Genomic DNA, 22,390 nt, shown 5'->3' with positions numbered 1-22,390 from the left:
TCTATTTGGTTAAAAACATTTTGAATATTAATTATTCCACCAAAGTGGGCATCGAGATTGTTGAATTTCTTCTTTCAAGAAGTCCTCAGATCAGACCTGGAGGTATGCGGCCAAGAAACCAAAGACGGTCTCAATGTATTACAGCCAAGAAAGGCGATATCCAATGTATGTTCGAACACCGTCTCCCCCCCCCCCCCCCACACACACACACATCACTACACAGTGGCCATTTTACACAGGACCCTACTGGTTTTCTACTAGGGCAAGAATAATCAACATTTTGTTATACTGTATAATTATTGTTATATAATAAGCGCCTCGATGGTTGTGCGGTATGGGAAAAAAATCACTGTAGCTAGCCTACATCGTAAATAAAAACCAACCAAGAGAAGGGCTGAGAAAGAGGGAGGGGGAAGAGAGAGCCTAGTTGCTCTGAAGCTGTGAGCACCCCAATGCATAATCATCTTATCGTGGTGTAGGTGTATACTCCCTATAAATAATTTATTAGGTCATTAGTTAGCTCGAATTTTGAGGGACAGGATGATAGGGTATAAGGGCATTTCTTCATTGTATTTCGTGCCTAGGCAGGAACGATACTTCTAAATGCCGTAACGAGGCTCGAAGTACACTGTACATCTTTTACCCCTACAACCCCCTTTAAAAAAAAAAAAAGGAGAAAATGAAAGGGAGGCAGATACCACTAATCACGTAAAAATACGCCTCTATCGATCGCTTTGCTTCCTAAAATGGCGCCCGCTCCTGCCCATGAGCGTACTACGCAAAATCGAGAGAGTAGGGCTGTCATCTGATAGCGCTTTGCTCTGAGCAGGGAGGTGGGAAGAGACTCTGAGCTAGCTACACCAGCTGCTGAGCAGCATAGAGGAGTGTTATCTGTCTGAAAATAAACGTAAATGGCAGCAGACAACAATGAAGTACTGTACATGATTGTATCGTACTCAGTATTAGAAATGTGGGCTAGAAAAAAAAAAAGATTTTTTTTAATCATAATTTATGATACAATACAATATGCATGTAATATAATTGTCTTCATTTTTTCCGTGGATGTTTTGACTTGTAATATCCAGCGTCATGTGTATGAGTGGACAGTGAAAAAGTTTTTCAAATAAATGCAGCACGGAGTATTCAGAAAACCAGCCGGGAGTATTCAGATGTATAAAAGGGAAATATAAAGAGATTAGGTGTCCATTTTGGAAAGGGTTGACAATCATTGAATGCAGCCGTGTGTGTGATTACAGTTACCATGGTAATGATTCGAATACTAACAAGTTAGTGAGTGGTTCCTACATGGTGTACATAAGTTGCGGCGAGCTTTAAGTATGTAAGGAAGACGATTTTCAACAGACTCCTGGTTTGGTCACTATGGAATTATTACTTTCCCGTTCCCCTATTCGTTTTATTTTGCTTCTGATATAATAAATAAATAAATAGATAAATAAATAAGTAAATAAATAAATAAATAAATAAATAAATAAATAAATAAATAAATAAATAAAGAAAGAAAGAAATAAGTAAAAAAAAAGTTCACATAACGAACAAAACGTCCATCTCAAATGCCTCAATGCCTGGTTATTCAAAGTAAGAGTCCGGTATCCGTTAGAGAAATTCCCACAAGACGAATACATCATGCATGTTTGGTGTGTGTTTATGTGTGTGTGTGCGTTTGTGATTGCTTTGTTTTGGGTTTTTTTTTTTCATGTTTATGGGCATTCTAGGTTTTTGTTTTTTTTTTGTTTTTTTTTGTTTTTTTTTTAATAACCGTGCGGAGTCTACAGGTTTTGGAGGGGGTTTTATCTCATTGAATGTGTTCTAACGTACTGTAACGGTATTTGATCGTGACCATGTACCAATTTGGGGTGGCGATCTTAAAAGATTTGTCCTATCTGCCACCAAACAGTAACAAGGCTAGATCTCCGTAACGGTAGCTCAATCAATCAAATCTCATCAACTATCACTCATTCGAAGGTAATGCTGCCACCAGGTTTGTTCAGGTAAACCACGCCTTGCCAACAACATAACTTCCTTATTTGTCAGCAGAACTACAGAGAGAGAGGGAGATAACTAGATTCTATTCATAACAAACACTGACCAATCAGAAAGTTCCTTTTGTAAGTGCCTAATCGACCCTGAATGCCACTATCACACTGTATGTGCTATTGGTTGAAAGTGCGTACATGCAAATGAGATAACTGACTTGACCGCCAAACAGTCCTACTAAGCCATTGCTACAGGCACTTCAATACAGTGAGTCTCGTGATTTTGCACTAAAATCTCCTGTTTCAACAAGACTTCTATGCCAAGTTTCTAACAATCTCATCATTCAAGCATTCAGCATAATATAGGTGAGTTGATGATTCGATATTTAGTGTTTTTGTGCATAATCGTGACTGTTAGAGTAGCTAGTGCCTAGTGTAGATATTTAAATACCACGAGTCAGCTGTGCACGTTTCAGTCATTGCACCCAACACTCCGAACAGCGACAAGTTCTCCACACGTGTTTGAGCACACACGCAGTCAGACTGGCATGCTAAACATTCTCAACCACTCTCGAGCGTAAGTTCAACAGGCCTAACTGTCATGTACATTTCACTTGTAAATTGTGGCACACACATTCTGGCATTCCTACAGTGTATCCTAACTACTAGTAATCCCTTCTCTCTCAGTCACAAAGTTCTTATCAAACTGATTACTTCAACTGGCTCGAGCGTCGATGACGGGTTCGTTTGTCCACAGTATATGGACGCGGTCGTGGGATGATGGTCTTATTCTACTGCTACTCTTAGATTACTTCACTATCACAACTGCAACCACAGATCACTAAACAGACTTGCAGTCATTCGTCACACAACACTTGACTTTCTTCGTAACTTAGTCTGTTCAAACAGGAATTGAATTCACAACAACACTGAACGTTTAATTCCAAACTTCTATGTACATTGTCGCAAAGTGTGATTACATGTAATACTCTGACGGTCTGTACACTTTACAGTATTGTACAGTTCAAACATTTACACACGGATTGTTTCCATTTTAGAAAATCTAGTATTGATACTTATACTCTGTGCCCCAATTCTTATATTATTACCTTTTAGGAGAAGTATGAGTGCATTTCTTTACTTACATACTAACTTACTAAATCACCTTCAGTTTCTAAGTATTATTAACGCTACACTCAGTGTGAACTTAGATTTTATCAAGTTTTGGTTATACTTATAGTGTCTTTAACTGAAATTGAATTACCGGTCCTCCATTCTAGATGTTACTTAGCTCTGTTCCTGGCATTTGTCTCCAAATCTAGACTGCAAGCAGTCTTCCTTGGTTTTCTCCTTTATAAAGCACGGCTCAATAAAATACGCAAACAACAAGAATAAATAACACGCGTCTTTCTACTAGTCTCATGACACTATACGGATCTCACCCCGCCGGGATTTTAACCAGCACACACTCCACAGATACATTTCTAGGCCCTGTCAACAGTTCCTTGCAAGTTCTGCACTCACTCTGTCGGTGTCAGACCCTGCAACCCAGGTATCTCACTGCCCGGTACTCGGTGATAGCATAGACATCAAGTGGGTCACACTCCTACCTATCACTGGTGGGACACAAACACCGCTTTCAAATAACCATCTTCTGACACTAAATCAGCACTTCGACCGTTACTGTGCACTAGTCAGGCCTGCCCTAGGCACACTCGATTTTGACACTTGTTAAATTTACTAAAAGTAATGAGTGAAAGGACAGAAACACAAGGAGGGAAAAGGGGGGGGGGAAGAGGAAAGAACAGCAGCTTGCCATGACCACATCATACTAGGACATCAATCGCCAGATTGCAGCTAAGCCCTTGTAGTTTCAGCATCATTGAGACTCAACCTTCAGCTAAAGCATCAAACTTGTCTTTCGTCTCGAACCCAGTCTCTGACACTGCAAACATCACAACTGCTGGCTTGGCATGGTAACACGTCACTCATCAAGCTGTAGAATCTGCCGTCAGTCTTTCGCCTCATCAGGGAATGAAAGGGAAAGGGGGGGGGGGGGGGGGAAGGGGAAAGGGGAAGGGGAAACTGCCCAACACTCATCACAACCTACACCTATATCTGTGTAACCTATTCGGTATTCAAATGCAAAGAGCACTAACGTTACCATGGTACCACCTCATATCTTCATAAGATGTTAAACTACAATCCACTGCACATCACATTATCATCATAAAATATTCTAAGTTCACATTTCCCTTGAAAAAAAATTTCTAAGTGCTGACACTGTCAAAAATTTCTAAGTCACACTTCTCTTAGAATGACTAAGTGCTGACACTGTCAAAAATTTCTAAGTCACACTTCTCTGAAAAATTTCTAAGTGCTGACACTGTCAAAAATTTCTAAGTCACACTTCTCTTAGAATGACTAAGTGCTGACTAGTGACACCATAAAATATTCTAAGTTCACACTTCCCTTGAAAAATTTCTAAGTGCTGACACTGTCAAAAATGTTGAAGTCACACTTCTCTGAAAATGACTAAGTCTCAACAAGTGTCTCATACAAAAGCAGAACTAACAGTAACAGTTAGATTCTAGACGACACTAACTAGAATCCTAACACAGTTTAAATTCCAAACACTAGTTGCCAATCTGGGTAAAATTCTAGCAACAAACTGGATAACAACTTGGGTAACAACAATAATTAGACTGAGTCTATCCTAGGAGACATCGTTCATGACCCCCTATCCCAGGGTCCCAGACCCTGCATTGCATCATCGCCATCTCTCTGTTTAGCAAAGAAAAATAACATCCTCTCTTAATAAATTTGCCTAAGAGACTGTGAGCATGTAAGAAAAATATTCTCAAACAATTGATACTCCATACTTGTCCCTACTCTATTGAGAAGCAGAGTTATTTTCGCCTAAGTCAATGGGAAAGAAACCCTAAATTCGCTATCCATCTTCTTAATAAAATTGTTTCCAATTTCCCTAACTAAGAAGACCATCACAAATATTTTCTAAGTATTTGTTTATATCCTCATATCTCAGTTTATAAGTTCTAACCATGCTAACAACAATTTAAGGACTTAGAGAATTTTAGACTTACAATTGCTCTAACTTTATAGCCTCAGACTTTATCAGATCACAAATGCCGCATCAACAAGACATCAAGGATGTACAGAGTCAAGATCATCAACGAAATTCTCAGCCAGGGTAAAATTTCAAGCTTCCCGGGCCCCCTTTTATACCCCTTGACCCGGAGTCCTAAAGTGCAGACAATACGCCTCTGAACACTGATTGGCTAAAAGTTTTTACGTCACGCACAGCGGTAAATTCAATTGGGAAGTACACTGCAGCGACCATTGTTCGCCGGGGAATTAACCTGGATACAACAAAAATTACACTCTCATCTTTGGACATTACACTTCCAAAGCAAATTCTGGCTATTCACCAACTTATTTCTCTCCAGTATAAAAGGTAAGCAGTGAAATTACACATTTCTTAATACCATTTCTCGTATGTGAATGCACTCGATCTTACCTCAGTCCCACATGTACTATTCTATGTTTTCTGACTGAGCTATAATTAGCACACAGGTTTCGCCGTTGCCGGTTGATTTTAGACTTGACAGTAAAACCACATAGTCTCATTTTATAGTTGTGAAAACATTCAAATGACATAAGTTTCTTCCAAAATCCAATCTTTTCTACCAAAAAGATCTACAAGAGCCAAAACCTATGTCATAAATTCTGAATTCGTCTGTTGACACTCTGTGATACGGTAACTACGCCATACACTGTGCAATTGTCTATGTAGCCTAGCTAGCGTCTACACATTGTCATTTACGTGTGCATCCTGCTAGTCTTCTATCATCACTGTTCATTGTTTATTACACATATTCTTCAATAAAATCTTCTTTACTATGATATTCATTTTGTGTAAAAAGCCTAAATTTTGTTGTTTTGTACTTCTCTGAATTTTATTCACATTCCAATGTTCAACGTCAACAATTTTGAGATAATTATCAACACATTGCCTGTATCCAAAGACAATATCAACATTGCTTTTATCATTGTATTACATGTATTGTATTGTATTGTATTTTTTTTTTTTTTTTGGGGGGGGGGAATAACAGCGTTTTCCTCACACTATCCCCCTCCTCGACAATCACTGTCCCAGTGATAATTACCACCACCTTTAAATTTACAGATCCAAATTATAACTTTTAATGTCTTCCTGAATGAGCGGAATTAATAAAGTTCCTACTCATATCCTACAACACCAATATATGACATATGTTACATCTCATATATCTACACTTATTTACAACAACAACAGTAACTATATACAGTTCATATCACACTCTATTCTTCCTTCACTTCACACAGGTCTGATTCTGGGTGAACAATATCCACTGTCTCTCTCAGGAGCCGGGTCTGTCCATGTGCTGTAACATAAACCTTGCTCCTGATTTCAATGCGAGTGATTACGCGGATCCCCACACACGGCTTTTTCAGAAGAATGGTTAGTTCATCATCACTCTCGTCCCGCAGATCAATAGTGCGCTTCCTCGACATCTCTGTACTGGGCTTTGCTGGGGTGCTGTCGCCATTCTCAACGTTGCCATCGTCATCGCTAGAGTTGCTGCCAGCGTCGTCATCATTCTTAACACTTCCATCGTCATCACTACAGTTGCTGCCAGCGTCGTCATTCTTAACGCTGCAATCGTCATCACTACAGTTGCTGCCAGAGTCGCTGTCAGAGTCGTCGTGGCTGCTGCCCTCATCACTGGAGTCACCATCATTGAAGATCTCCTCCCACTCGCCTTCGTCTTCCACTTCAACCGTTGTAACTTTGTCTTTGCTTCCCTTGCTTGGCTCCTCCTTCTGCTTGTCTTGTGTCTCCTTGTCCTCCTTCTCTTCCTTGCCTCTCCTTTCCTCCTTCTTTTCCTTGCCTCTCCTTTCCTCCTTCTTCTCTTCCTTGTCTCTCCTTTCCTTGTTCTCTTCCTTGTCTCTCCTTTCCTTGTTCTCTTCCTTGTCTCGCCTTTCCTTCTTTGTTATCCGCTCCCCCCTCAACTCGACCTGGGACCTATTCTTCATCCAGTTTTTGCGATACGTCTCGCTAGCGACACCATACTGGATGGTGGGCAGCCTTCGATGGGGATGGTGTGTTCCATGGTGGAGATCGAGCGCTCGCTGATTCTCCACCTCCCTCCCACAGATCCTACATCTCCCCGTTATGGTTGTCTCATGATGATTGTTTAGATGTTGGCGATACACCTCCCACGTGTTGTAGTATGATGAACAGAAACGGCACTTCATCTGTGAAGCAATCAGGTGGGTATAGAAACAAAACAAATATGATCTGGTTAGTCATTTACTCATCATCCTTCCTAAATCTTAGTGGAGGCAGTCTAACTCTATGGGGATTGCGTCTCACAATCTCATCAAGCCAATTCTTGCGGGGGGAACCATCATAGATCTTAAGTCTGTTAACGTGTACCACTTTTGGTGCGGTCCTCTGTGACTGTTGGATACGATACACTACTTCAGACAGTTTACTGGTTACAAGGTACGGACCCAGCCACTTCATCATCAACTTAGGTGATAGACCTCTCCTCCTCTGGATACTTTGCAACCAAACCCAGTCACCCTTCTTGAATGTACGCATCACAGTGTTTCTGTCATACATCTGTTTCTGCTTAGAAGCTGCTAACTTCAGTTTTGATCTCGCATTCTCATGTGCATCTTGTAGCGAACATCTTAACCTGTATGCATAATCATCTTTGTCATTTTCATCATCAGGTGTTGGTGATTCTATCGTCAAATCTACCGGAAGAGTGGTTTCCCTTCCCAACATCATCATAGAGGGAGTTTCACCAGTCGACGATTGGATTGACGTTCGATAGGCCATCATACCGAATGGTATCCTCTCATCCCAGTCTCTCTGGTGACGATCAGGGTCAAGTGATGCAGCTAGTGTAGTCGTCAAAGTGCGGTTGAATCGCTCAACGAAGCCGTCTCCCTTAGGGTGGTAAGGACAAGTTCGAGTTTTCTTCACTCCTAACAACTTACATACTTCCTTCATCAGTGTGGACTCAAAGTTGCGTCCCTGGTCAGTGTGTAACTCTTTGGGTATCCCAAATCGACAAATGAATTCCTCAACAAAGACCTTAGCAACCGTCACAGCTTCTTGATTAGGAATTGCAAAAGCTTCAATCCATTTAGTAAAGTAATCTCCGATGACAAGCACATAGACATTCCCTCTATCAGTCTTAGGTAGGGGTCCCATGATATCCATGGCAACACGCTCTAATGGGGCTCCAACTCCATATTGCTGCAAAGGGGCAAGAAGTCTCCTGGGCGGATTCTTCATCATGGCACAAGTGTTGCATTTTCTAACCCACGACCTCACATCACTTGCAAGTCCTACCCAATAATACCTCTGCTGTACTTTGTGAAGCAACTTATGTACCCCTAAGTGTCCAGCTGTCGGAGAATTATGCAATTCCATCAAAATCTCTGGTCGTAGTGTACGAGGGAGAACAAGTTTCCAAGTTAATCACTACCATCAACAGACTCCCATTTTCTCATCAATACCCCATCTCGTACTGCAAGTAAATCCCAGTTCACCCAATAGGTTTTCACTGCAGAGGAAAGGGCAGACACTTCTTTCCATTCTGGCTTCACATCATTTGTTTCTTTCCATCTCAACAAATGTTTGATGTCAGCATCTTGCTGTTGTGCTCGTCTAATTCTCTCAAACGTCACAGAGGGAAGCAAAGTAATTGCAGCAACTCTCTCTGTCAACTCATTTACATCAAAAGCTGTATTCTCAGCCATCATCCATGAATAACTTGTATCTAAGTAAGAAACAACAACAACAACACTGAAATTCAAATGTCTGAAACTTCAATAACTTCGTAGTTTACTCCACCATTTCAATTAACTACTCGACACGCTTAGTCATCAGTATCTAATTCACTGTCTCTGTTTCCTACACAGGCATCATTTAGGCGGCCGCACTGGGAACAAGGGCGTCTTGACAGTCCGTCAGCATTCATGTGAACTCTCCCAGCACGATGAACCAAGGTAAGGCGATACTGAGTAACTATCTCTAACCATCTAGCTAGCTGACCTTCAGGATTCTTGAAATTGAGTAACCATGTCAGTGCGCCATGATCTGTTCGAACTTGGACCTCTTGACCATAGAGATAATGTCGAAAGTGCTTCAGAAAGTGAACAATCGCTAACAGCTCTCGTCTCGTCACGCAGTAGTTTTGTTCTGCCCGACTCAAAGTTCGACTTGCATAGGCTATGACTCTTTCATGCCCATCTTGTGCTTGTGATAACACAGCCCCGATAGCATACTTGCTTGCATCAGTGTCCATAAGAAATGGTACTCCTTCTCTTGGGTAGGCTAGAATTGGGGAGGTTGTTAACTTCTCCTTCAAAGTCTGGAATGCCGTCTCACACTCTGAGCTCCAGTCAAATTTCTTCTCTTTCTGAGTGAGGACATGAAGTGGTCTTGCAATTTCAGCAAAGTCCTTAATGTACCGGCGATAATATGACGCCAGGCCAAGAAAACTTCTGACATCAGTTGTGTTAGCAGGTGTAGGCCACGATTCGATTGATTCTATCTTCTCAGGATCTGTGCGTACTCCGTTATCAGACACAATGTGACCGAGGTAGAGGACCTCTCTCTTGAACAGGTGACATTTCTTGGGTTTCAACTTCAAGTTAGCACTTCTCAGACGATCTAAAACAAGTTTGAGTCTGTCAATCACCTCCTCCACTGATGAGCCGAATACAATAACATCATCCAAGTAAATAAGTAGTATCTTCCAATGAAGTCCTGCTAGCACAGTTTCCATCACTCTCTCAAAAGTAGACGGTGCATTTGATAACCCAAAAGGCATCACTTCAAATTGATACAGACCTCCAGGCACAACAAAAGCCGACTTCAACTTTGCATCATCATCAAGGGGAACCTGCCAGTAACCAGAGGCTAAGTCTAGTGTGCAGAAATACTTTGCACCATCAAGAGCATCAATCGACTCATCTATTCTTGGAAGGGGAAACGAGTCTTTCACAGTGTGTTTGTTGAGTAGGCGATAATCTACACAAAACCTCTTGGTACTGTCTTTCTTATCCACGAGTACAACAGGGGAAGACCACGGGCTGCATGATGGCTTGATTATGCCTCGTTCTAACATTTCTTTCACTTGTTTGTCAATTTCATCTTTCAGACCCATAGGCGGACGTCTTGGCCCTTGTCGTAGTGGTGCATTACATGTCGTGTGAATGGAGTGATACATCATAGTAGTTCGACCTATGTCATTGTCTCCTCTTGCAAATACGTCTCCATACTCGGCTAACATCTCGGCTATTTTGGCATGCTGTCGCTCATCAATGTTGGCTGTTGCCTCGATATACAAGTCTCTCAAGTGTTTGGGTACATCATCAATTATTTCATCAGCGCTAACTTCAACTCTTTGAACACGACTTCGTTCATCACTCATACTGGCACAGGAAATAACCTCATTGTCTATCACAACTAACTCCTCTTCACAGTTTATTCTCGCATTGGTGCATTGGAGAAAATCCATCCCCAAAATTCCATCTTGCTCAATATCTGCTACCACCAACTCAACTTCATGTACTCTACTTCCAATCTCCATCTCTACTTCAATTTCTCCATGCACTCTAATTGCAGATCCATTTGCCTGAGAAAGCTGTACTGCAGAATGACACATATTTGCTTGATGCATTGTGCTGACTACATCATGAGAAATTAATGAAATTGTTGCTCCAGTGTCAATTAAGAAATGCAACTGTCTGTCATCAATCATCACGGGAATGAACATAGTGTAACTGACATCACTGATAGTGCAAATTCTAGTTCTGTTACTCTGCTGTTCATCATCTAGTTGTTTGGGCCTGGTCGCTGGTAGTTGGGCCGTCCCCTGGCCAACAGGGAAGACCTCCTGTCGTTTCCCTGCTGAGCTCCACGATTTGGGCACTCCCTACTAAAGTGTCCAACCTGCTGGCAAGCAAAACATGTGACAGTAGATCTATCAATCTTTGGTCTCACATCACTCTGTCTCAACACTTCAGTCAACTGTTTGAGAGTAGATTTCAGCTCATCAATTTCATGTCTCATTTTGTCATTCACAGGTGCAGCCTGGACCTGGTTCTCCACTGTCCTGACGTATCGAGTTGGCCTACATCTCTCGCGAGCTTTCTCTACCTTCAAAAAGGATTCTGTCGCGAGCCCTGCACGGATTGCCTCATCTAAAGTCGTTGCATGCGCACGGAATATGCCACTACGAATCTCTGAGTCATCAATTGCTTCTGAGAAATGTCCACGCGCCAGTCTCTCACGTGCATCATTACTCAGTTCAGGGTAAGCTAAGGCAGTCAAATCACGAATGGCTTGGCCGAGTTCTTGCAGATTCTCATCTTTCCCACGTCGCCTCATTCTAAGTTCCATCAAGAAATTTTCAGCATGCTCCCCTGGACCAAATCTATGTTCCAAGTGCTTCACTAAGTCCTTGTAAGAAATGGGTGCACCAGACGGCAAATTCGACAACACCTTCAAAGCAGGTCCCTGCAAACGAGTCGCCAAATACTGCCCAGCCTCAGAGTCAGTCCACGCATTCAACTCTTTGCAAACCTCAAAATGACGGCGATAATCAGCCCACGGCATCTTGCCACTGAACTTGTCGGGAATGACATCCTTGCGATGTACATCTGCGGTTCGCATCATCACTTCAGTTGGGACATCACTCGCAACATATCGGGGGTTGGCATCAAACTGACTAGCGGTATATTCACGTCGTCGTCTTGGCGGGATGCTATCACCATACTCATTCATTCTGACAGCTATCTCTGGATCCGTACCATCAACAGCCCAACTTCTAGTGACTACATCATCACCCCCACCAGTACCCTCTGTCATCGTCACAGGACTCACTGGACTAGCTTCAGTCATGACCGCCTTTTTATTTTTAGCGTAGAAATGGGGTTTGTGAACGTGTCTCTTACAAACAATCAGGAGCAAGCTCCCCTATGCAACTAGTCACCTATGTACTACTCTTTCACTTTAACTCTAACCAACCAGTTCGTGAATAGAGTTCTAACTTACACTAAGGTGCGAAGTGTGCATTTTTACCGCTGCGTAACTATCTTACGTGTATTAATACTTTGTAATACGCACTCATACTCTCCTATACTCCCAACCAAATTTAGGAACAGTACTTTATTACTTAGTACTCAGAATTTTCAGTCTATTTCAGAGCACAGGTACTACATGAACCCCTCGACAGTCCAGCTGTCCTAACCTCAAACTTCACTACCAACGTCACTGTAACTTCTCCACATCACTATCTTAGGTCTCACAGCTCCCTGCTGTTCACCTACTACTAACTCACCACTTCAACGTCACTACATCGCCTTATCTCCACAACGGCATAAGTTCTCCAACACTCCAACAATTTGTCATATAATACCAGTGTCCAAGATAGCACAATCACCTCATATTCTGTACTTCACTTTTAACCAGTAAGTATTTGTTAGTGCTATAAGCCTAAGTACTATTCCAAAACTAACAACCTGTTTGTAACCACACCAACAAATTTTATTCTACTGTCCTGGTACAAAATTCACTAAGTTAAAATTCTGACTTAGACCTTTACAATAGACCATCAGACCGCTCACATGCTTATATAATTTCTGAAGTAAAGACTGAACCATCACTCTGTTGACAAAAATTTAAATCTCTACCAATGCAGCGTGACTATCCCACCACTTACAAAAATTTTAACTTCTGAACTAGTGCAGCGTGACCATCCCACCGCTTACAAAAATTTTAATCTGAACTAGTGCAGCGTGACCATCCCACCACTTACAAAAAAAAAAATTATTTCTCAACTAATGCAGCGTGACCATCCCACCGCTGCCACCAAAAATATGTAACGGTATTTGATCGTGACCATGTACCAATTTGGGGTGGCGATCTTAAAAGATTTGTCCTATCTGCCACCAAACAGTAACAAGGCTAGATCTCCGTAACGGTAGCTCAATCAATCAAATCTCATCAACTATCACTCATTCGAAGGTAATGCTGCCACCAGGTTTGTTCAGGTAAACCACGCCTTGCCAACAACATAACTTCCTTATTTGTCAGCAGAACTACAGAGAGAGAGGGAGATAACTAGATTCTATTCATAACAAACACTGACCAATCAGAAAGTTCCTTTTGTAAGTGCCTAATCGACCCTGAATGCCACTATCACACTGTATGTGCTATTGGTTGAAAGTGCGTACATGCAAATGAGATAACTGACTTGACCGCCAAACAGTCCTACTAAGCCATTGCTACAGGCACTTCAATACAGTGAGTCTCGTGATTTTGCACTAAAATCTCCTGTTTCAACAAGACTTCTATGCCAAGTTTCTAACAATCTCATCATTCAAGCATTCAGCATAATATAGGTGAGTTGATAATTCGATATTTAGTGTTTTTGTGCATAATCGTGACTGTTAGAGTAGCTAGTGCCTAGTGTAGATATTTAAATACCACGAGTCAGCTGTGCACGTTTCAGTCATTGCACCCAACACTCCGAACAGCGACAAGTTCTCCACACGTGTTTGAGCACACACGCAGTCAGACTGGCATGCTAAACATTCTCAACCACTCTCGAGCGTAAGTTCAACAGGCCTAACTGTCATGTACATTTCACTTGTAAATTGTGGCACACACATTCTGGCATTCCTACAGTGTATCCTAACTACTAGTAATCCCTTCTCTCTCAGTCACAAAGTTCTTATCAAACTGATTACTTCAACTGGCTCGAGCGTCGATGACGGGTTCGTTTGTCCACAGTATATGGACGCGGTCGTGGGATGATGGTCTTATTCTACTGCTACTCTTAGATTACTTCACTATCACAACTGCAACCACAGATCACTAAACAGACTTGCAGTCATTCGTCACACAACACTTGACTTTCTTCGTAACTTAGTCTGTTCAAACAGGAATTGAATTCACAACAACACTGAACGTTTAATTCCAAACTTCTATGTACATTGTCGCAAAGTGTGATTACATGTAATACTCTGACGGTCTGTACACTTTACAGTATTGTACAGTTCAAACATTTACACACGGATTGTTTCCATTTTAGAAAATCTAGTATTGATACTTATACTCTGTGCCCCAATTCTTATATTATTACCTTTTAGGAGAAGTATGAGTGCATTTCTTTACTTACATACTAACTTACTAAATCACCTTCAGTTTCTAAGTATTATTAACGCTACACTCAGTGTGAACTTAGATTTTATCAAGTTTTGGTTATACTTATAGTGTCTTTAACTGAAATTGAATTACCGGTCCTCCATTCTAGATGTTACTTAGCTCTGTTCCTGGCATTTGTCTCCAAATCTAGACTGCAAGCAGTCTTCCTTGGTTTTCTCCTTTATAAAGCACGGCTCAATAAAATACGCAAACAACAAGAATAAATAACACGCGTCTTTCTACTAGTCTCATGACACTATCCGGATCTCACCCCGCCGGGATTTTAACCAGCACACACTCCACAGATACATTTCTAGGCCCTGTCAACAGTTCCTTGCAAGTTCTGCACTCACTCTGTCGGTGTCAGACCCTGCAACCCAGGTATCTCACTGCCCGGTACTCGGTGATAGCATAGACATCAAGTGGGTCACACTCCTACCTATCACTGGTGGGACACAAACACCGCTTTCAAATAACCATCTTCTGACACTAAATCAGCACTTCGACCGTTACTGTGCACTAGTCAGGCCTGCCCTAGGCACACTCGATTTTGACACTTGTTAAATTTACTAAAAGTAATGAGTGAAAGGACAGAAACACAAGGAGGGAAAAGGGGGGGGGGAAGAGGAAAGAACAGCAGCTTGCCATGACCACATCATACTAGGACATCAATCGCCAGATTGCAGCTAAGCCCTTGTAGTTTCAGCATCATTGAGACTCAACCTTCAGCTAAAGCATCAAACTTGTCTTTCGTCTCGAACCCAGTCTCTGACACTGCAAACATCACAACTGCTGGCTTGGCATGGTAACACGTCACTCATCAAGCTGTAGAATCTGCCGTCAGTCTTTCGCCTCATCAGGGAATGAAAGGGAAAGGGGGGGGGGGAAGGGGAAAGGGGAAGGGGAAACTGCCCAACACTCATCACAACCTACACCTATATCTGTGTAACCTATTCGGTATTCAAATGCAAAGAGCACTAACGTTACCATGGTACCACCTCATATCTTCATAAGATGTTAAACTACAATCCACTGCACATCACATTATCATCATAAAATATTCTAAGTTCACATTTCCCTTGAAAAAAAATTTCTAAGTGCTGACACTGTCAAAAATTTCTAAGTCACACTTCTCTTAGAATGACTAAGTGCTGACACTGTCAAAAATTTCTAAGTCACACTTCTCTGAAAAATTTCTAAGTGCTGACACTGTCAAAAATTTCTAAGTCACACTTCTCTTAGAATGACTAAGTGCTGACTAGTGACACCATAAAATATTCTAAGTTCACACTTCCCTTGAAAAATTTCTAAGTGCTGACACTGTCAAAAATGTTGAAGTCACACTTCTCTGAAAATGACTAAGTCTCAACAAGTGTCTCATACAAAAGCAGAACTAACAGTAACAGTTAGATTCTAGACGACACTAACTAGAATCCTAACACAGTTTAAATTCCAAACACTAGTTGCCAATCTGGGTAAAATTCTAGCAACAAACTGGATAACAACTTGGGTAACAACAATAATTAGACTGAGTCTATCCTAGGAGACATCGTTCATGACCCCCTATCCCAGGGTCCCAGACCCTGCATTGCACCATCGCCATCTCTCTGTTTAGCAAAGAAAAATAACATCCTCTCTTAATAAATTTGCCTAAGAGACTGTGAGCATGTAAGAAAAATATTCTCAAACAATTGATACTCCATACTTGTCCCTACTCTATTGAGAAGCAGAGTTATTTTCGCCTAAGTCAATGGGAAAGAAACCCTAAATTCGCTATCCATCTTCTTAATAAAATTGTTTCCAATTTCCCTAACTAAGAAGACCATCACAAATATTTTCTAAGTATTTGTTTATATCCTCATATCTCAGTTTATAAGTTCTAACCATGCTAACAACAATTTAAGGACTTAGAGAATTTTAGACTTACAATTGCTCTAACTTTATAGCCTCAGACTTTATCAGATCACAAATGCCGCATCAACAAGACATCAAGGATGTACAGAGTCAAGATCATCAACGAAATTCTCAGCCAGGGTAAAATTTCAAGCTTCCCGGGCCCCCTTTTATACCCCTTGACCCGGAGTCCTAAAGTGCAGACAATACGCCTCTGAACACTGATTGGCTAAAAGTTTTTACGTCACGCACAGCGGTAAATTCAATTGGGAAGTACACTGCAGCGACCATTGTTCGCCGGGGAATTAACCTGGATACAACAAAAATTACACTCTCATCTTTGGACATTACACTTCCAAAGCAAATTCTGGCTATTCACCAACTTATTTCTCTCCAGTATAAAAGGTAAGCAGTGAAATTACACATTTCTTAATACCATTTCTCGTATGTGAATGCACTCGATCTTACCTCAGTCCCACATGTACTATTCTATGTTTTCTGACTGAGCTATAATTAGCACACAGGTTTCGCCGTTGCCGGTTGATTTTAGACTTGACAGTAAAACCACATAGTCTCATTTTATAGTTGTGAAAACATTCAAATGACATAAGTTTCTTCCAAAATCCAATCTTTTCTACCAAAAAGATCTACAAGAGCCAAAACCTATGTCATAAATTCTGAATTCGTCTGTTGACACTCTGTGATACGGTAACTACGCCATACACTGTGCAATTGTCTATGTAGCCTAGCTAGCGTCTACACATTGTCATTTACGTGTGCATCCTGCTAGTCTTCTATCATCACTGTTCATTGTTTATTACACATATTCTTCAATAAAATCTTCTTTACTATGATATTCATTTTGTGTAAAAAGCCTAAATTTTGTTGTTTTGTACTTCTCTGAATTTTATTCACATTCCAATGTTCAACGTCAACAATTTTGAGATAATTATCAACACATTGCCTGTATCCAAAGACAATATCAACATTGCTTTTATCATTGTATTACATGTATTGTATTGTATTGTATTTTTTTTTTTTTTTTTTGGGGGGGGGGGGAATAACAGCGTTTTCCTCACAGTACGAACGCATTTAAACTGCGAACTGACACAAAGGCACACACTAGCCAGGCCGGAGGAGCTTTTCCAAAAGTGTGTGTGTGTGGGGGGGGGGGGGGGGGAGGGGGCACTTTTGGTTTTCATGAGCTAACAATAAAAAAAAAGAAAAACCTTCAGCGCAACTTTTAGTGCCACTTCCGGGTTTCTTCAGCTGACCAGCAAAAAACAAAAAATAAGTAAAAAAATAAATAAATAAAATAAATGAATAAACAAATAAACTTACGCAATTCAGGGGTGAAAGAAAATGGGGGCCCAAAGTGGTGACACCTTATGTATAATTCCTTTGTATCGTGAAAAAAAAAAAAAGGAAAAAAAAGTGGGGACGCCCCCCGATTCCGCCGGCCATGCTTACTGACTTACACTTACAGGCATGGGTAACATTCCTGAAAATTCGTTTTTGAAAGTTTAATACCCGCTTAGCTGGCTTAACTGGCTTTATGATACCAACTTATTAGAGAAGGCAAAAAAAAAAAAAATGTGTAATAGGCGGAACCGCGATAACGCTATATACATCATAAATCAGCTGTGTGAAGAGGTGTACCATCAGTGCTCTTCACTTGCGTATGAGGTGTGCTGCTGTGCCCCGAAGCTATATCGTAACCAGGCCACCTTGTCACGGCTTAGTAGAATTGGTCAAGGCGATGAGAGGGCCCCGAGGAGGGCCGAGTCTGGTGCACTATAGTCGGACAGGATGGGGTCCGCACTACGTCTGCTCTGTAGCAACACACATGCGAAAAACAAACACTCACCCTCCATACATCTCTGTGTCCCTCTCCACGTTATATGATATTCTCTCCTCATCGCAAACACATTGCAAACAGTAATTTTCGTTCATGTTACATTAATGGCTTGCTGTGTAGATCCTACGTGTCCAAATGTTGTGCTTGTACATGTATCATCATTGCGTTACTGCGGCTTGTATTAGTGTCAGTAAAAGTTTGCAGACGCCTCTGCTATGTTATCTTTTGTGAACATTGGCATGATTTTTTTTTTTCGTTTATTTGTGATTTCTTAATAATACTTGTGGTCCCTCTCTTAATCTCTATTGGATATGTGGCAGTAATCAAGGAAAGTGCACCCCATAAATATGGGACAGATATTCAGAGTGTATCTTATTGATCTCCATCTGATACTCACCATTAAATCACTGAATAAACGTTTAATTCAAAATCTTCAGGGAAATTGCAAAAAAAAAAAAACAAACAAACAAACAAACAAACAATAGATTTCACGTCAGTCTAAAACCAAATATATTTCGGAAAATTGTATGAGAAGATCAAGTCGTTCTCTGATGTTTGACCTACTTACGTTCTTGTTTACGTCAAAAGTGCATTCAACTTTTGATGTCTCCAGGGCAACCGCCATCACCTGCTGCAACAATAATTGGCTGGCAGTATCAAAGAGATTTTTCTCCTCCGGGAAAATCTCTTTGAGCAGTATAGATGTACAGCCCGAGGCGGTGATAAGAGCATGCGTGGGCAATTGCTTTTGGTTTTCATAAATAGCAAACAGTTTGAACTCTTTCGGAAGTTAAAATTTCCAGATCAAATATTCTGGTTCTTAAAAATTTAGATATCTCTAGCGTCACATCGTCTACAGGAAGAGCAATTTCTAAACAAGGCCGAAATATTTTCTCAATTGATTAGCTTAATGATATTGTGAACGAGGATGGAAACTTTAATGCATAACTCTTTGTTACGTCATTTGCTCAACGTCGTTGTCAATGGAGCTCGCACGCTATGTCACAATAGAAAAGCAGCCAAATTACGCGCTTGTGAAATCGTCATTTCAGCGCAATGTGATCCACTTTCAATGGATAGGGAAATCAAACAAGAGAACAATATGACACCATTCACAAACGTGATGGTGAGTATTGGAGGAAAATTCATCCTAAACTAGAATTTAATTTTCCACGTGATAAAAGCAAGATAATGATTGTATAGGTGTGTTTTCTGTTTGAGTAGCATCGAATATCATTGAGCAAGGATACCATCTTCAAGATTTTTCCATTGTTTCGTCAGAGACGCGCGTGCCATAGCAATGCGCAATACAGACTATAAATACATGTGCCAAAATGTAAACATTGGTTCTTAGCTTGTATTGCAAGTGTTGGAACTTTCCGAAAGCAACTGCTGGTTATTGCAAACCTGTTAGTACTTTCTTGATTTGCAACTTTGCGGTTGAATATCCATACTGACACCATGGGTTGTAATCAATCCAAAGTTGTGCCGATGTCGCCCTCCAGATCTATGTCCGGAAAGCGCCGATTCTGGAGCCTCTGCAGAAGGAATAAGGTAATGATGCATTTACTAATTATTTTTATCAACCTACAGTTTTCACCGAACAACCTTCAAAAATTACGCTTTCACATCAAATTAAAGAAAGTATCTTTACGTATCATTCTGTATATTATAGGACTTAGGTAAAATGAAAAGAGTTGGTTTATATCTTTATCTGATTTCTCGTCTGTTTGCAGGTTGTTCCCTTGCAGTCTGACAATGTGACGTCACAGAGAACCCCCACCAACCACCGCTCAGGTCGTTCTCCAACAACCAGTGACGTCAGTGCCGAGATTGCTCGCTGCATGGAGGCTTCCTCTAATGAGACAGGTTGGCTCATGAATATTCATTCCTTTCATTGTTATTCAAGTTTGAAAAAAAAATAATTGCAATAATTGAATGTAACTTAGTCAAACAATGGTCAACAGTTTAATATTTCACTTTTGCTTTCAGACGTCCTAAACAGCGGTCTGCCTGTTTCTGTTCAACAACCAAAGGAAGCGTCTGTCTCTACAAATGACAACAACACTGCCTGCGCGGACGTCGCCGACGTCGATCGCCCTTGCTCTGTCATGTCTCGAACACGGTCTCGCGCAGGAGGTTTCGCCTTTGACCTGGTGGACCCGGAAGACACTGCGAGAACGCTGAAACCAGCCCCTGTTCGCTTGACGAAACTCAAGAGCCGATCCAGGTCCTTGAGTGGGGACGAACTCAAGACTCAGATCCAGAGCAAGATGGAGCTTGCCAGGCAAAAGAGAGAGGTACTTAATGTTGTCACTTTTGTCTTTATAAATTTCATTCTTATTCAACGTCGTAACTAGCTGAACACAGGGTAAAGAAAAAAAAAATAATGCATTTTTCTTGGATTTGGTGATAATGATGCTGTTAAAACTCTCAAACTAATCTAATATTTTTATTTGTTTGTTTTTTCTCCACAGCTGATTGTACAGCGCGCGAACACCAAGATGGTGGACAGGGAACTTCGTGCCTATGACGTCAAGAGAAAAGCTGACGTCATCCGCCAGGAAAAAGTCCAGAGACTGGCAAAGAAGGAAGAAGAGTCCAACTTGAGACTGGAGTTGGACAGGATGGAGAAAGAGAAGAAGGCGGAGGAGAGGAGGAGGAGGAGGGAAGCTGCCAAGAGGACAAGGGACATGAGGATGGTGGATGAGGAGTTGGCCAAGCTCTTAAAATAGAACTGTCCAAACAAATAATTTGTACATACTGTAAATACTATTTGTAAATATATCGATGAAAAAAAAACACAACTACGTGACATGTTGTGACCTTTGTATAATATGAGTGATTCTAAAACCAACTTGGAATAAGAAAGAAAGTTAATTGTTGTCATACATGAAAGAGAGATTGGGAGACTCAAAAAGAGTAAGGATATAGAACCGAGACAGCGTGAGAGGGAGAGGGAGAGGGAGAGAGAGAGAGATGGAGAGAGGAAAGAAGAAAACATTGTAGTGCAGAGACCTACCATACTTAGGCCCGTATACAATCCATCATGATAAAAATACGAGAATTATATACTTACAAAGGGTCTATATAAATAATGCAGTTATGTATAAATGAACATTATTAATGTAGGCCTATGTCCCATACATATACAGTATTATAATGTAAACATAATTTATATGCTTGAATATCATACTATATATATGAAGAGTTTGTTTGCAAAAACCGGTAAGTCCATTTTTGAAGATTTCGAAGTACGGTCTCTGTCATAAAGTACAAAATAATACCTTTTAAATGATATATTGGTCACTACATAATTATAAAGGCACATTTTTGAAGTTATGGTCAAAAGAAGCAAAAATTTTCTTATTATTCTCTTTATTTTTCTTCACCTTCAATCGCAAATATCTCCATCTGACAAATATGGACTTATCGGTTTTTGCAATCAAAATCTTCATATATATATATATATATATATATATATATTGTGGAATTCCCTTTATATTTTCTTTATCACTGTTGTCCACACATGAAGTCATAACCTCTAGTAGTCTCCTCATGCTTCAGCGGTTCCAACACCAAAACTTTAAAAGTTCATAACTCACGCATCGATTGTCCGATTTTCCTCAAACTTCCACTGATGTGTTCAACTAATGTTGCTGCTTTCACTCAATTCACATTTCTCTTTGGGTTCTGGCTTCCTTTAAGCAGACAATTTCTGCAACAGTACGCTTTGAATAGAAAATGTTTACCATAAACTTCAGACTTTTATAGCTGCATGACCTTGGCAATATTAAACTTTTAAAAATTGCTTTAAAAAAGACATGACTTAACAAAATGTCCTACATTCGATATTACAATCTGCTACTTATGTAGATATGAGATATAAGATATTCGAAGTAAATAATACATATTTTCTATCAATAAAAAATTACAAAGAAAAGTAACAGATTGTCGTCACTGGAGATAAGGGGGGGGGGGGAATGTTGTACTCTTCTTGATTAGTGATGAGGGCGTGGTCTCTGGAGATGCTGGTTAATATTATTATTCCAAAGGTTTGTTGATCCGAAAATGAGCTTCGTCCGAAAGTTTGTCATTCCAAAGCACACAATTTTAAACAACGTGGATGTGAAGAAAGATGTTCGGTGATTAGAAATTGGGAAAAACAATTCTTTTATCAATCTGAACGTTTGTGACTTTTTTCTCGAAATTTCGTTTTACGAAAAATGAAAGGCCAAAATGGTAATGTTAAAGGGTTGGTTGATTGTATTTGTAATTTTCTCCTTACCTCCCCACTTTCCCGCTCGCTTCAACTCTTTGTGTAAGTTTTATATCCGCTGAGGAAGT

The 22,390-nt window shown here is 40.6% G+C and overlaps 2 protein-coding genes and 1 long non-coding RNA gene across 3 annotated transcripts; 2 read left to right on the top strand and 1 right to left on the bottom strand.

Annotated features, from left to right (window-relative positions):
- Positions 1 to 6,356: 6,356 nt before the first annotated feature.
- On the bottom strand, positions 6,357 to 7,667 carry LOC140233784 (uncharacterized). The gene is made up of 2 exons (XM_072313878.1): positions 7,572 to 7,667; positions 6,357 to 7,313 (listed from the first exon to the last, which is right to left on the bottom strand). Exon 2 carries the CDS (start codon positions 7,311 to 7,313, stop codon positions 6,357 to 6,359), a length of 957 nt encoding a protein of 318 aa, XP_072169979.1. The 5' UTR covers positions 7,572 to 7,667.
- A 143-nt stretch (positions 7,668 to 7,810) lies between these two features.
- Positions 7,811 to 11,524, top strand: LOC140234359 (uncharacterized). Its single transcript, XR_011901620.1, has 3 exons — positions 7,811 to 8,025; positions 8,997 to 9,083; positions 11,169 to 11,524. It is a non-coding gene; the product is annotated as an uncharacterized lncRNA (long non-coding RNA).
- Positions 11,525 to 19,410: 7,886 nt separating this feature from the next.
- LOC140234502 (uncharacterized) lies at positions 19,411 to 20,878 on the top strand. The gene is made up of 4 exons (XM_072314543.1): positions 19,411 to 19,597; positions 19,780 to 19,912; positions 20,036 to 20,343; positions 20,521 to 20,878. Exons 1-4 carry the CDS (start codon positions 19,505 to 19,507, stop codon positions 20,776 to 20,778), a joined length of 792 nt encoding a protein of 263 aa, XP_072170644.1. The 5' UTR covers positions 19,411 to 19,504; the 3' UTR covers positions 20,779 to 20,878.
- The last annotated feature ends 1,512 nt before the right edge of the window (positions 20,879 to 22,390 follow it).

The sequence above is a fragment of the Diadema setosum genome, chromosome 10 (assembly GCF_964275005.1).
Source record: "Diadema setosum chromosome 10, eeDiaSeto1, whole genome shotgun sequence".
Taxonomy (NCBI): domain Eukaryota; kingdom Metazoa; phylum Echinodermata; class Echinoidea; order Diadematoida; family Diadematidae; genus Diadema; species Diadema setosum.
The sequence above is the reverse complement of the archived record's forward strand: the minus strand, read 5'-3'. Positions and strand labels throughout refer to the sequence as shown.

Bases quoted from the DNA above. Each gene is read 5' to 3' on its own strand.
- LOC140233784 (XM_072313878.1), bottom strand. From the start codon at position 7,313: ATGAAGTGCCGTTTCTGTTCATCATACTACAACACGTGGGAGGTGTAT.
- LOC140234502 (XM_072314543.1), top strand. From the start codon at position 19,505: ATGGGTTGTAATCAATCCAAAGTTGTGCCGATGTCGCCCTCCAGATCT. The intron at 19,598-19,779 runs GTAATGATGCAT...GTCTGTTTGCAG, and splicing joins GCCTCTGCAGAAGGAATAAG to GTTGTTCCCTTGCAGTCTGA. The intron at 20,344-20,520 runs GTACTTAATGTT...TTTTCTCCACAG, and splicing joins TTGCCAGGCAAAAGAGAGAG to CTGATTGTACAGCGCGCGAA.